At 55.4% G+C, this 14361-nt stretch overlaps 1 protein-coding gene across 3 annotated transcripts in view; it reads right to left on the bottom strand.

The window, feature by feature from the left end:
• Positions 1-4910: 4910 nt before the first annotated feature.
• The window catches only part of TMEM63B (transmembrane protein 63B), a 23603-nt gene continuing 14152 nt past the window's right edge, over positions 4911-14361 (bottom strand). For all 3 annotated transcript variants that reach the window (XM_010979534.2, XM_010979533.3, XM_010979536.3), the window contains 14 exons: positions 13478-13558; positions 12894-13017; positions 11833-11966; positions 11616-11753; positions 11317-11470; positions 10244-10350; positions 9940-10026; positions 9666-9731; positions 8388-8550; positions 7698-7803; positions 6541-6708; positions 6196-6311; positions 5976-6056; positions 4911-5689 (listed from right to left, as the gene is read on the bottom strand). In XM_010979534.2, the coding sequence (XP_010977836.1) occupies positions 5504-5689; positions 5976-6056; positions 6196-6311; positions 6541-6708; positions 7698-7803; positions 8388-8550; positions 9666-9731; positions 9940-10026; positions 10244-10350; positions 11317-11470; positions 11616-11753; positions 11833-11966; positions 12894-13017; positions 13478-13558 (1711 nt within the window). In that variant the 3' untranslated portion in view covers positions 4911-5503. The remainder of the gene's footprint in view (positions 5690-5975; positions 6057-6195; positions 6312-6540; positions 6709-7697; positions 7804-8387; positions 8551-9665; positions 9732-9939; positions 10027-10243; positions 10351-11316; positions 11471-11615; positions 11754-11832; positions 11967-12893; positions 13018-13477; positions 13559-14361) is intronic.

The raw sequence follows: 14361 nt of genomic DNA, 5'->3' as shown, positions 1-14361 counted from the left end.
AAGACAAATAACCCCATTAAAGCACTGGCAAAGGACCCGAATAGGTGTTTTTCTGAAGAAGATACACAAATGACCAATGATCACATGAAAAAAATGCTCCTCATTTGTCAGCAGACAAATGCAGGTCAAGGTCACAAGGAGATACCACCTCACACACATTAGAATGGCTCTCATCCAAAAGACTGGTAATATCAAGTGTCGGCAAGGATGCAGAGCAATTGGAGCCCTTGTATGCTGCTGGTGGGAATGTAAAAGGGTGCAGCCACTTTGGAAAACAGTCTAGTGTTTCCTCAGTTAAACACGGAGTTACTGTATGATCCAGATCCAGCAATTTCACCGCTAGGTACATATACCCAAGAGAAATGAAAATATATGTCCACACGAAAACTTGTACACACATGCTCATAGCAGCGGCATTCACAATAGCCAAAAAAGTGGAGAAAATCCTAAATGTCCATCAGCTAATGAACAGATAAACAGATAAAATGAAGACTATATGATGTACAATGGAATATTGTTCAGCAATAAAGAGAAATAAAGATTAGTAGATACAAACTGCTATATGTAAAATAGATAAATAAGGCCCTACTGTATAGCACAAGGAACTGTATTCAATATCTTGCAATAACCTATAATGAAAAAAATATATATATGTATATCTGAATCACTATGCTGTACACCAGAACTAACACAACCCTGTAAACCGACTGTACCTCAAATGAGAAAAAGAAATAAAGTGCTGAGACATGCTATGGTACGGATGAACCTTGAAAACCTGTCCCTTATCAGTGTCTCCTGGGACTTCGCTGGCTTCATGAAGGACCCTTGTTCCCTCAGCTTATTAGCCTGACAAACACCCAGGCTGCCACGGACCAGCCCAGCGCCTTGGAGGACAGATTGCCTTTGTTTCTCAGGTGCATTGACTGTTCCTGCCTCTGCGCCTCTGCTCCCAGGCACACATCTTGTCCACTGGGAAAAGTCCCTGCTCAATGCCACCTGCTCAGAGAAGCTTCCCTGGACATGCCTGTGTGGAGTCAGGGCCACCCTGGTGTCCAACACTCTCCTTTGTTAGGACACCCGTCCCTGCTGGCCTGTCTGATGTGGTCTGTCTGTTCACTCTGAGGTGATGAGTTCTCAAGAGTGGAGATGGGGCCCCCTGTCCACCTTCAGGTTCCCTTGGTCTCATGCAGTTCCTGGCCCAGCAGGGGCTTGGAAACGCTTTCAGAGCTAATGGAGGCAGTGGGGATTGAACCCAGGACCTTGTGCATGCTAAGTACACACTTTACCACTGAGCTATACTCTCCCCCAGTAATTTCTCATCTATGTTTGCGAAGCTATGTTCTCTCTCTCCTGCCCTGCCCACCCCCGGCTACTCTCCTCCTCTAGTCCCCTATATACTATATATTTTGTTTATCTGTGGCCTCCCTCATAGAATGAAACACGCAGGCAGGGACTTTTTGGTCTGCTTTGTTTGCTGCTGTATTCCTGCTGCTGTATCGAGCACATAGTAGGTACTCGATAAATATTTTGAATGATGTTCCTGGCGGCTCCTGGAAGGGAGGAGGTCTATGTATCTTAGTTTTTCCCACAGGGAGCATTTATTCTGTGCTGGCACCGAGGAGTCAGAAGCAAACACTCCTCTGCGTGGAGCACAGAGAGGACCTCCCCAGGCCCCCTCCTCAGATTCAGCTCCACAGGCCACAGAGGCAGGGAAGAGGGGCCCCAGAAAGAGCCACCAGGTTGGCGGAATTACCAGGGAGGTTCTGGGGGGTACTGACTGACCCCCTTTTTCTACTCTAAGCCCACCCGCTCTCCTGAGGGTGTGGTACACCATGAGTTCCTGGTTCTAGAAGATCAGGGTGCAGGGCAGGGAAGAGGGTGGGTGAAGCCAGAATCTGGGAGTTCTTCCCCCTCCCCTCGCCAGTCCCTGCCCACCCCGTTCCCTCCAGCTCTCTCTTGCAACCCAAGCCCTTTGGGCTTCTCTTAGGAATGAATGGTCAGGGAAGCACCTTCCTACGCCATCAGACTAGGGGAAAATGAAGAAGGGTGTGTGTGAGTGTGCGCGTCTCTGTGGAGTGTATGTGTGTGTGTGTATGTATTTTTGGAGAATGTGTGTGTGTGGAGTGTGTGTGTGTGTCTGTGGAGAAGGTGTGTGTGGGTGTATGTCTGCGTTTCTGTTTCTGTATGTGTCCGTGGAGAATATGTGTGTCTGGGGATTATCTGTGTGTCTGTGTGCATGTGGAATATGTGTGTGGGGGTGGGGGGAAAATAAGTGGCTTGTTTTTTTGCCCAGAGAGCCTGGGGAAAGGCTGTGAAGGGGACCTTGGGGGATGAAGAGAGTCCAGAGAGGAAGGACCTGAGAAGGAGGAGAATTCAAAACTTGTTTTGTTTCACTGCCTGGTCCTCACCCAGCATTGCCATCAAGTGACGGGGGTGGCTGGAACTCAGGGCCTGCCCAGAGAAGGTGAGTCAGCGGTTCTCACTGAGGGTGGTGGTGGTGGTGGTGGCGATCACGCTCTCTGGGAACACTTGGAGATGGCTAGAAACATTTTTGCTTGTCCTAACTGAGGAGTGGGGTAAGGGGTGTTACTGGCATCCGATGTGTGTAGGTCAGGGACGCTGCTAAACATCCCACAGTGCTCGGGACAGCCCTCATGACAAAAAGAGATCCTGCCCCCAGGAGTGTGGAGGGTGAGAAACCCAGGTTAAGTGAATGGCCCAAGGCCCCACATGGTGAGGGAAGCCTCCAGCCCTTCCACCTTGGGGCTGCCTGGAGGCCTGCCCAGCTGCCCCCAGGAATGAGTGTGCGAAGCGCTCCAGGGTCTGGAAGGATCACGGAAGGTACTGGAGTCCAAGAAAACTGAGAACATCAGAGGGCCCACCCAGGCGGTGAGCGTTAAACGCCACCTCGCTCATCTCCCTGGAGCCCTCTGCCGATCATCACCCAGGCGAGGAGTCACTGCTCACTGTCTTGACTTCAAATCTGCTTAAGATCCCGCATTCTCAATCCTCCAGGTCTGAGCTCCCGACTCAGCGCCGGCAGGGAGGACTTGCACATACACTCCACCACAGTTAGCCACAGAAATGTCTCCAGAGGGGGTGACAGAGCCCAGCCCCATCTCCAGGGCCAGGGTCCTGGGCAAGCTGAGACAGACAGACAGACAAGGCTGGCTGTGGGAAGGACAGGCAGAGGCCAGAGCAGTAAGTGGAAACAAGGCGTGAATGGATAGGACTCCTTCTGTCCTGTGTGTGTACCATGTCTCCCCCCTCGGACTGGGAGTCAGTCATCCCTGAGGGTGGGGGCTGCAGCTCCCCTCTCCCTGTAGATTTAGGGACAGGTCAATTTCCAGAGCTGAGAGGAAATGAAGGTGTTGTCTAGACGGGGTTTGGTGTCTCCCACTGGGCCTCCACTTTTCAAGAAGCCTGGAGGCTGGGTCTAGGGTGCCCCTTATTTCTCTAACAGCCACTGGGCTTTGCTCACAAAAGCCTTTTTCCCGGGTGGCTGTGACAGCAGGGTGCCTGGACCCTGTCCTCTCCCTGACTCCAGCCTCTCAGTGGAAACAACGAGGTTGGGCTCCTGGTGGGTCTGTCTGAGGAAGAGGCTCAGCTCCTGTGCCTCAGGAGCATCCAGTCTGACGGAGGAGTCACCCTCAAGGGGACACAGCCCCTTTCCTGGGGTTAGGCCTTAGTCGGCCAGGAGTGGGACAAGCCCCAACAGCGCCTACCTGGGGAGTGCAGCATGTTGGTGGCTCGCTTGGTGCTTGACAGTTGAAGGTTCTGGGGGGGGGGCCAGAGGACCCCCCCCCCCAGAACTCTCTAATTGCAGTGGGATTCTTCAATCAGTGGCACATTTTTAACAGCTGCCTCCTTCCCACTTGTCCCCCACAGGCTGGGCTGTCAGTAACCGAGCCCCTCTTCATCTGCCCGGTCTCCGCCCACCAGTCCAAGGGCCATCTCCCTGCAGGGATGGGAGACTCAGCACCCCCACCCCAGAGGCCACCACCAGGCTGGCTGTCCACTCAGGACAAGTCTGAGTCCCTCTCCTTCAGTCCAAGTCTTCCCGGAAGGGGCTGTCCCTGACACCCAACCGGACTTTTTTTTTTATCTTGAAAGCCTTGTTTCCAGAAGCCACTGACATGGCATTCTCCTGTGCGTCTGTGTCTTCACGTAGCCTTCTCTGTGTCTCTCTTCTTCTTCTTGTAAAGACACCGGTCATATTGGGTTAGGGACCCACCCATTTCCAGCATGGCCTCATCTTATCTAATTACTTCTGCAATGACCCAATTTCTAAATAAAGTCACATGTGGAGGTTCTGGGGGTTAGGACTTAACATATCTTTTTGGGGACACAATTCAACCCACGTCATTCTTCTTGGCATAATTAGGCCATTGGCATGCCTCAGAGTGGGTGATGATGGTGTTTCTGGCTTAACTCAACAATCCCCGGGGAAGGCACCTGGTACCATGCAAGCCATTTGGGCCTAATTGTGGGTCCTTGAGTCATCACTCCTCTTTCCATGTCAGTTTTCTCAGATGAACAGTAAAAGGTTTGAATGAGACAAGATATCCTGCCTTTAAGCTCCCATAACATCCTAAGATTTTTTCCACCCTGTCCTAGCTCCACTGTGTACAAGTTGCATTCGCTGGTTCTACAATTTCCTCAGGGCAGGGGACAGAGGCAGAGGTGACAGGAATGCAGGGAAGGGTGGCGGCAAGGTTGGCACTGTGAATATAGCAGGCCCCTCCTGCTGCTCTCTCCTCTTCTGGACGGAGAACTGAGGCTCTACTCAAGAAGTCTCTTGCCCAGGTCATGTAGGGACTCAGACCCCACAGGTCCTCCAGACCAACAGAAGGGTGGCTGGACCCCAGCCATGTGTCCAGGGCAGCAGCACAAATCAGACACCTGCCTCTGAGCTTTTCATTTTTATTTTAAAGGAAAAAAAAAAAAAACAGTGCAAAAACCCATTTTTCAGTGTCAGCCATGCCCACCCCCCACCCCCAGGTCACCCCCCCTGGCTCAGGGCCTGACTCTTCCTCCCGCTCAGCACCCCCTCCCCTCTCATGCAACCCCGTAGGGGCTGGAGGCTCCACTTCCCTGGAGTGCCAGATCCCAGGGGGAGTTGGGGGAGAGATAAGAGCTGGGGAGGCAGCCCCTGATCCACCTGCCCCCCCAGGTCTCCAGCCATGGCACGAGGTACCCCGCTTGGCTCTCATGAACCCTTTCCTGACCACGATACCAGCCTAGGGGGGCATTGATCTGGGGGAACCCTGTCCACACCCCTCTTTGCCCCGGGGCCGGCTCGGGGCTCTCCTCACTGAGGTTGGGGGTTCCCTCCCTCCCTCTGTGGTGGGGGAGAGCGGTGAAATCCCCAGGTTTAAATACCTTAATGAAAGCAGGGGAAGGGGGGAGGAAAGGGCTTTAGATCTAATAAATTATTAGCGTTTTAGTGTCCGTGGTGGGGCGGGGGTGGGGGCAGGGTGTGGCCTCCAGGGCCCCCCTCCCCTTACTGGTGAATCTCATTCTCTATGAGGCTGTCCTCACAAGACTGGAAGTCTGTGTCCGTGAGGCCGTCGGGCGGCATCAGCAGCTCCTCATCTTGGGACGAGGACGATGGGGGCTCGTCCCCTGAGCTCCCAGGACCCCCATCCCCATCCACTTCTGAGTCCTGCAGCACCTGAGCGATGTATTTCTGAAGAGGGAGGGTTGCGGGGGTGAGTGTGTACAGCTGCCCCTCGTGGGGAGGGGGTGATGGGGAATCTCAGGGCCTGCGGGGGGAGGGGCAGTGGTCCTCCTCCCAGGAAGAGGTGGTGCAGCTCCCACCCGGTGAAGCCAGACATCTCCCTGCACCTGCTCCCCACCACTCCGGTGTCTGGAACAGGCTTCCCTTTCTGGACAACTAATGGGACACCCAGCTTTGGGGCTGAGTCTCCACCAGAGGCCCTTCCCCACCCTTGGCCATGGAGCGGGGCACTCACCGCAGATTTGGGGACAGCGGCAGCACTGGGGGGCCGTCCATTGCTTCTGGGATCCACGGTGTCTGTCTCCGTGTGCTCAATCTTGAGGGGCCCAGGATGAGTCAGGGAGTGAGGGGAACGCCCTTGCCCTCAGCTGCAACCCCGACCCCACACCCTCTTGTCATCCCTGCTGCCCCTGCCCTCAGCTCCCAGCGCTCCCCCTGCCTCCCTCGCCCCACACCTTGTAGTTGTGGGCACTGAGGTATTTGAAGTGTCCGAAGCAGACGTGGCAGAGACAGATGACGATGGTGATGACCAGGACCACGAATGTGAACATGGACGTAGGGGCTAGAAACCCTGGTGTGTGGGGGGAAGGCAGAGAATGGGCTGTTTCCTCTCCTCTGGGCTCCTCCCGGGGCTTCTGCTCCCTTCTGAGTGCAGTCCTACACTCCCATAGCTGTGGCTTCTCCCAGGCCCCTGGCCTGTGACCCCCAGCCCCCCTCCTGTGGCCTGCTCTGCCTGAGTCTGGCGGGACTCTCCTCTGCCCTCCCCACCCCCGGTCTCGAGGGCGGTGAATGGCCCTCACCTGTGCGCATGGTGGAGAAGAAGAGCAGCCAGAAGAGGCAGAGGATGGGCGCGGCCACCACCTGGTTCACAGCCCCCGAGTGGATCTTCTTGTCCAGCTTGGCCGGCAGGTAGGCGTAGTAGAGATTGTACCTGTCTACCAGGTGCTTCAGCAGCATGTACATGAGCCCTGGGGGAAGCCACACGGGCCCTGACCTCGGCACCAGCACTGCTGGACCTTTTTGGTCCATCACGGTTGTCCTGGGCCTTCTGAGGTCACCAAAGGGCTGGCTCCCCTTCTTCTGCCCAGTCCCAGTGCAGGACAGAGCCCCAAACTCCTTGCAGGACCACAGAACCTCAGCTTCCTCTGCTTCGACCCTTTCCCTCTGAAGCCCCTCACTAGGAATTCTATTAGAAAGCCTTTTGTTTGGGTCAACAAACATCCTCGTAAAACCCGTATCATTTTATCTATCCCTGTCCCTGAACAGATGAGTATTAATTAGCTGGTAAGTTCTATTTTCCTGGAGGCTGAGGGAATGGGAAATTTAAAATGAAGACAAGGTGGTTAGTTTGGGAGTTTGCTGCCTTTGATAACCAGGGAGGGCAGTGAAGGGGTTAGGATGTTAGTGGGGGGAAAGGAGAGGCCACTAGTAGGGGTAATAATGAGGCTGAAGAGAAACATTGCTAAATTTGCTCAGAAGGAAGAGGGACTTGCCCAAGTCACATGGTTTAGCTACAGTGGGGTATTTCCATGAAATCCCACCCCAGAATCCAAATTCCTGAGTTTACAGAGCTGTGTACATGTGTGCCCATGGAGCCTGTGTAGGAGTGTGTGTGTGTGTGTGTGTGTGAGTGTGTGTGTGGACACCTCAGTGGGTATGTGACATATCCAAGCACATCCACTTGAGTGAAGGCACTGGTGAGTGAGTGTGGCCGTGTTGGGGAGACTTGGCCCAAGGGCCCAGTATACCAGCTGGGTCCAGCCTGAGCTGACATGGCTTTTCCCCTCCTCCCCCCAGGCCAGGCCCCAGACTGAGCCAGGGACCTGGCGGGAGGCCCGAGGGGCGGGTCTCCCAGCCGGGGCCCTGTCCACTCAGATGGCCTGCCTTGCTAGAGTGGAGTGGGAGAGATCCTGGGTCCCCCCGAGCAGGGCCCAGGTCCCGGCGCGGCGGTGCCTACCGAAGGGCACGATGATGGGGCAGGTGATACTGTAGGTCATGACCACCGTGAAGACGCACATCATCCAGGCGTAGGCTGCGCCAAACTGGAACTCGTAGGCCTGATGCTGGGGGGGAGATGGGCAGGAGGGTGGCTCAGGGAGGGGAGGTGGGGAGGGCTGGGCTGGAGGGGTTCAGGGCAGGTGGGAGGAGGGAGGAGGGAGGGGGCCAGGAACCCTGGGGCCAGGAAAGAAGCCATGGGGGAAAGGAACCCAGTGTCCAGGGTAGGGCAGGGCAGGGCAAAGCCGATGGAGAGAGGAGCTATGGCTGAGACAGAGGTCAGGGTGGGTACAGTGACAGGGCGTGGGGAGGGGACTTCGAGGGATCAGGGGTTGGCAGGTGGGTCGGCTTGGGAATGGGATGCCCAGAGCCCTCTTGTAGGTTAGGGCAGAGGGACCCTAGGTCTAGACACAGACCTCCCCCAACACCTATTACAGAACACTAGACTGTCAGAACTGGCTAGGGCCTTCAGGGTTAGCTATGTCGACACATCGCTGTACACGTGGGAAAACTGAGGCCCCAGATGGGAAGGGGATAACCCAGGGCCATGGAACTCGGCTCTGGGATTCCCAGCACCCTTGTGCCCCAACACTCGAGCACGGCTGCCGCTGTTTCCGGTTGGGCCCACCAGGGGGCGCTGTGCGGGCCGTACCCGCTTCACGTTGCGCCTCTCGGCGGCGGAGCGAGCCAGGCAGAGCCGGATCATGTACATGAGCAGGCCCGGGATGCGCAGCAGGTCCATGGCGTTGCCGATAAAGGCCGAGGCAATGACGTAGTTCACGAAGAAGGCGCCGTTGTCTGGCAGGAACACGCACCTGCGGGCACCAGGCGCTCCAGCTCTGCACCCTTGGGGGACCCAGTGGCCGTGTGCCCACTGCCAGCATGCCTGCGCCCTCAAGGTGCCTTCTTCCACCTCAGTGGACCCTCCAGCTGAGCCCTCAAAGCACCCGTTTCCCAGTCCCCTGAGGTATGAACACCAAAGGCAGATGCCAGAGTGTCCACAGATGCTGCCAAAGTAACCCCAGACACACTCAGTGTGAGTGTGAGCGAGCCCGGAGGCTTGAGCCCCATAAAGACTCACGGAGAGAGTGCTCAAGACCCCTGAGGCCACCAGTTTTCAGGCTATGACTGCCTGAGATCTCCACAGCCAAACCCTCATGAGACCCCAAAGACCCGCCAAGGTGTGAGCCCCAGGAAAACTCAGAAGGCTCCCTGCCTTAGACCTTAACTTCACCTAGAATTACTCCCAGAGTCTGTAGCCTCGGACAGAGATCTCCAGAGAGAGAACCCAGGGACCTTTGTCAGTACCCATGACACCCCAAGTGTGAGCCCAAGATTACCACAGAGGGCCTACAGCAAGTCCCCCAGAGCTTGCACCCCTATATAGAGACTTAGTATGTGTCCCCCAAGACCCCCTGACAGGAATTCCCAGGGGAGGGGCCCCATGGAGAACTCCACAGGCACATGCTGAGTAACAGCCCAAGACTTCAGAGGTGTTCCCAGAACCCACGCTCCGAAGTGTGAGCCCAAGAGCCTTCCATAGATACGCAAAGGTGTGGGCTCCAGAGACCTTCAGGGGTACCTCTAAGAGCCCCCATTTCCCTCCCACAGTCCCACCGAGATCCCACTGCAGACCCCTCTCAACCTCACAGTGAAGCTCCAGATTCCCATGGTTAGTCTCAGGATACAAGCCCCAGAGGCTGCCATAGAAACCCTCAGAGCATGGGCCTCAAGGCCCCGAACACACCTCAGGGGTGACCTCAGAATCCAGAGACCCCTAGACAGCAACCATTGGGACGATCCTGCCCAGCTGTGATATAAGCCCCCTTCTCTTCCCTGCCGCAGGAGCGGGAGCTTTGCTGCACCCTCCTGTGGGGGAATACCCACCCCCATCATCTGGCCTCCTTCCCTGGGGACCCTTGTTACTCACTCAAACCGAATAGCTGCCTCAGCCAAGAACTTCTTGTCAAAGAGCCAGCGGAAGAAGAGGTCCAGGCTGGAGAGGAGAGGACAGGAGAGGAGAGGTAGGGGTGGCTGGAATGGCCCAGGACACCAGGGGAGGGGCGAGTCCCATCCACGAGCTCTGGGGATGCTCCCCAGACATTGGGCTCCCGACTCTGTAGAGGAGGTGGGAGCCTGGATTGCTCCCCCGCCCCCTCCTGCAGCCCCCCACTCCAGTTCCCACCCCTTCCTCCGAAGCCCACCTGCTCAGTCCCAGCGAGGGCAGGAGCAGCACCATGAAGATGAGGAAGGTGTAGCACTTGTGCATGGTTGTCCTGTTCTCTCCGGAGCTGGGGTGGGGGCACGGGGGCACAGGTCAGGTGAGCCAGCCCCCGTGCCTTCTCCCCCAGCTAGTGTGGTGTCCTGGGGGGCTCCCTGGGAAGGAGGGGGGCTTCCCGAGGTGAGGGTGCTGGTCATCATCCCTCCCCTGCCAGCTCTGGGACTGCCCAGGCAAGGAGCCTGAGAGGCGGAAGGCCACAGGGAGGTGCTGTGTGAGGGGTGACTCACCGTGTCCAGTGGGCTTCAAAGAAGGCAGAGTAGTAGACGATGGTGGGGAGCAGGGCTGAGAAGCACCACAGCAGCAGGGTGGGGAAGAACTGGGTGATGATGGGGTTCTGCAGAGAGCATGGGGGGGTGCGTCAGGCGGGGGCAGTCTAGTGAGCCTCATTTGCTTTGCTCACCTGCCCCTCCCCTACTGAGCCCTGGGCCCCCCAGCTCTCAGGGCCGCATGTCAGAAGTCCAGAACATCTAGGGGGCAAGGGGTGAGGGGGATGGCCAGGGCCATATGTGCAATCCCAGGGTGAGCGATATTAGTAGTTAGCATTTTTGAACACCTGCTATGTGCCAAGCACCGATCATGTGCTTTTCATGTATTAATTCCTACAACGTTATTACCCCATTTTACAGATGAGAGGCAAAATAAGATGCAGTAAATTATCCAGCTAGTAAGCAGTGGGCTGGGGATCGGAACCCAGGCAGCCTGGGTCTCATCTACTATGCTCTTATCACTCAGTGATTTTCAAAGTGCCTTCCTGTCAACTTTTGAGGCTCCAGGGAGGTTTGCTCTGTGTGTGGCAGGAGGGCCATGTGTTCTCACTAGGGGACACCAGCAGAAGTGGTCCCTCACTACTGCCATCTGAGCGATCTTGCTTTTCCTCATTGGGTTTCATGAAAGATTCCTTTTGGTAAAGGCATTAGAGTCCAAGTTTGGAAGCCAATGATCTGGTCTGAACCTTTCATTCTTCAGTTGGAGAGACCAAGGGATTGGAGAAGGGCTAGCCTGAGGTCACATGGTCAGTTAGGAGTGGACATAGGCTCTCTCTCTTCCCCGGGAGCCCCTCTAGGTATGTACAAACTCAAGGGAGGCCTCTCCTGGGGGGCGGGAGGCAGGGAGCCTTCAGGAAGTGCACAGAGAGGTTGGCAGCCCATGGTCGTGTGGGACCTTCTTAGTGGGGCCAGGCTGGAAAACAGAACAGGAGCGAGACTGGGCAGGACGGCATCTGGCTTCCCCTGAGGAGGGATTTGGGGCCTGGTATCTGCATCTTGGGACACAGCATGGAGGGGTCGGGCATGGGCCTTACGTTGAGGTACTCCACGGGCTTGGTGACGTTAAACTTGTCCATGGTGGTGATGATGATGGCCGGGGTGGTGAGAAAGAAGAGAAGGATGAAGAGGACGACATTGATGACCAAGCAGCGCAACCACCAGATGAAGCCGCGGATGGAGAGGTGCTCCCTGGGAAGGTGGGGAGGCATCACTCCAGGGCCGCATGCCTGATCTGCCCCCAGGGACACCTAGGGACTCCCTCTCCTCCCCACTCCTCCCCCACTGGCGCCCACCTCGGCCCCACGATACTGCCCTGCTCTCCCCCTTTGCTCACCAGTAGATGTTCTGGGGGTCAGGGGCATAGGACACAGTCCAGTTGGAGATGTGCAGGGACTCGCTGCAGGAGGAGGCGCGGGGCTCCCCGCGGCAGGCACAGCCCTGGCACTTACACACGTTGAAGTCCTTCAGAATGCTAGGGGAGGGGGACACGGTTACCAGGGCCTGGAGCCCCAGCTGGTCCCTGGGGGCTGCGGTGGGCAGGCAGGGCTTACATGGCAGTGATAGTCTCGTTGTGGAAGGTGACGAAGGCCATGCCCAGAGGCTTCTCGTTCACTTTCTCCTTCTCCCGCTTGTAGTCCTCCTTCAGCTTCTGCTCCAGCTTCGTGTAGTACTCGATGGCCTCCACCTGCCAGGGCGGGCGAGGTGTGGCCCTGGTCAGAGCCACCGGTCCCCGCAGCACCACCCCAGAGCCCCCTGCAGCCTAGGCACTGCTTTGAGCTCTGTGTGTTCACTCGCTTATCCCTACAATCACCCTGGGACATAGGTACAAGCAGCCCCATCTTACAGATGAGGAAACAGGACAGAGCAGTCCAGAAACTTGCCTACAGCCATGGAGCTAGTAAATACAGTGTAAGCTATCCTCTTGGCTGATTTTTCCTTTTTTATTTTTGAAGTATAGTTGGTTTACAATGTTGTATTAGCTCCTAGTGTACAACATAGCAATATATATACATATATATTCTTTTTAAGATTCTTTTTCATTATAGGTTATTGCAAGATATTGAATGTAGTTCCCTGTAGCATATAGTAAGACCTCGTTGTTTATCTATTTTATATATAGTAGTATGTACCTATTAATCCCAAACTTCTAATTTATCCCTCTTCCCCTCTTCCTCTTTGGTAACCACAAGTTTGTTTTCTATGTGGCTGACTGTTTCTGATTTGGGGTTTGAAAACCTGGTTGGTCACTGTAGGGACAGGGGAGAAGCCCAACAGTGGGACTAGGGCTTCAAGGATGTAGGAACAGATGGGGACCTGCTGAGGGAGGGGCTGCCCCCCTCTTGCGGCCCCTGCCCCACCCTGGCTGCCTCTGGGGGTCTCTTCACCTTGGGGTATTTATGTGCAAGGACTGCTTGTGTGTGTGTGTGTGTGTGTGTGTGTGTGTGTGTGTATTCCTGGGTGCTGGGACAGGCCCCACCATGGGGTGCATCCATCTCTGCTGTGACCTATCTCCCAGGACCTTCCACCCCCCACCCCCCACCCCTATTGGGAATCTGGGGGCCCTGAGGTCTGAGCTGAGGCTGGGCCACCCCACAGCCAGCCCATCCCCTACCTGCTCGCAGCCTCGCACCACACAGCAGCAGAGGTGGCCGCAGGGCTTGGGGTTGATCATGGTGGGGACGTTGTCCTTGCTCTGGAGGTTTGTGAAGTAGAGCTTTCCCCGCTCAGCCTTCTTCCTGTGGGACCCAGGTTCTAAGTCACCCACTGCCCAGCTGGATCTGGCCAGAGGATGGGCAGGTAGCCCAGCTCGGGAGTCCTAGAGTCCATATCCCAAGGACAGGGGCCATCTTGCTCTTGCATTTGTTTAGGATGCATGGCTCAGACATGTCCCCAGCCCAAGATCTCCTCACCATCCCTTGAGGGCCAGAAGTTCTTCCTGTAATCTGGCCTAAAGTTTTCACACTGTAGCTCAGAAAAGGTATGTCCTCAAAAGGGGTGGGGACAGTAGGCCCCTTTCCTCTCACAACAAACTCTAATGTCTAGGCCCAGCTCTTTCCAGAGCTGAACTGACAGGCACTCCAATCAAATGCTGTGGGAAACACTTGGAAGGGAGACAGGCTTCTGAGTGGCAGCCAAGACACTCTCCATAATGGGCAGGGGGCCCTCGGGTGTTGTCCCTCACCCAAGCCCCATTACCTCTCTGCATCAAGGAACATAAGGCGAGCCACGTTGTAACATGGGCGGGCTTCAAGAACCGTGCAGTTGGGGTAGGCCTCCCTGAAACACAGTCCAACATCATCTTCTGCAGGGACACTGCCCCCCTGCCCCAGACTTTCCTCCATGACCCCATCACCTTCAAGACACACAGCCCCAATTCAAGCTCCCTCTTTCTTAGTTTGCAAAAATGACAGTTCTCTAAGAAAAAAACTTCAAAATTCCTCCTCATGCTTGTCTGCATAGGGAGAGTGTGTGCATGGAGGTGAGGGTGCTGACCCTGGACCTGAGTGCATATACCTACAGGGCATTGAGGAAGATTCTCAGCTGGTGAACTTTAAGTTGAGAGAAACTGTTTCTAGTCACGGGTTGTTCTCTTAACCCTGTTCCCAGAAGACCTGGTTACAGTCCAACACTTAGCCTTGACCATCAACTGACCCCAACCCAGACCCAAGACTGACTCTCTAACCCTGACCAGAGATTGACCCCAGCTTGAGACGACCAGATAGACTCTTGGCACCTGGTACCTGGAAGGGCTCGAGGGATGCTTGCAGAATGTGTGGAGGAGCACTTCCTTTTTCATCCTGATCACACACTGCTGCCTGATCCTAATGCCTAATTTAGACTGAGACTCCATATTTTTTTTTTTAATGAAAGAAACATCAAAGGTTAAAGATGTATGAAATGTGGTTCTAAAGTAACAAGATGGACCGCACAAACCTGTGAGAATTTGGAAACTTAATCTGGGTTGGGGTCCTTGAAAAGTACCTTCCAGGAGGCTCTAGGCTTTTCTCCTGGCACTGTTGTTGCTCAAACCATTTTAGGGTTCCTCAGTGGAAGGGCCTTCCCTTCCCCTCTGTGGCAGG

The sequence above is a fragment of the Camelus dromedarius genome, chromosome 19 (genome assembly GCF_036321535.1).
Source record: "Camelus dromedarius isolate mCamDro1 chromosome 19, mCamDro1.pat, whole genome shotgun sequence".
Taxonomy (NCBI): domain Eukaryota; kingdom Metazoa; phylum Chordata; class Mammalia; order Artiodactyla; family Camelidae; genus Camelus; species Camelus dromedarius.
This window is presented reverse-complemented; position numbering and strand designations above follow the sequence as displayed.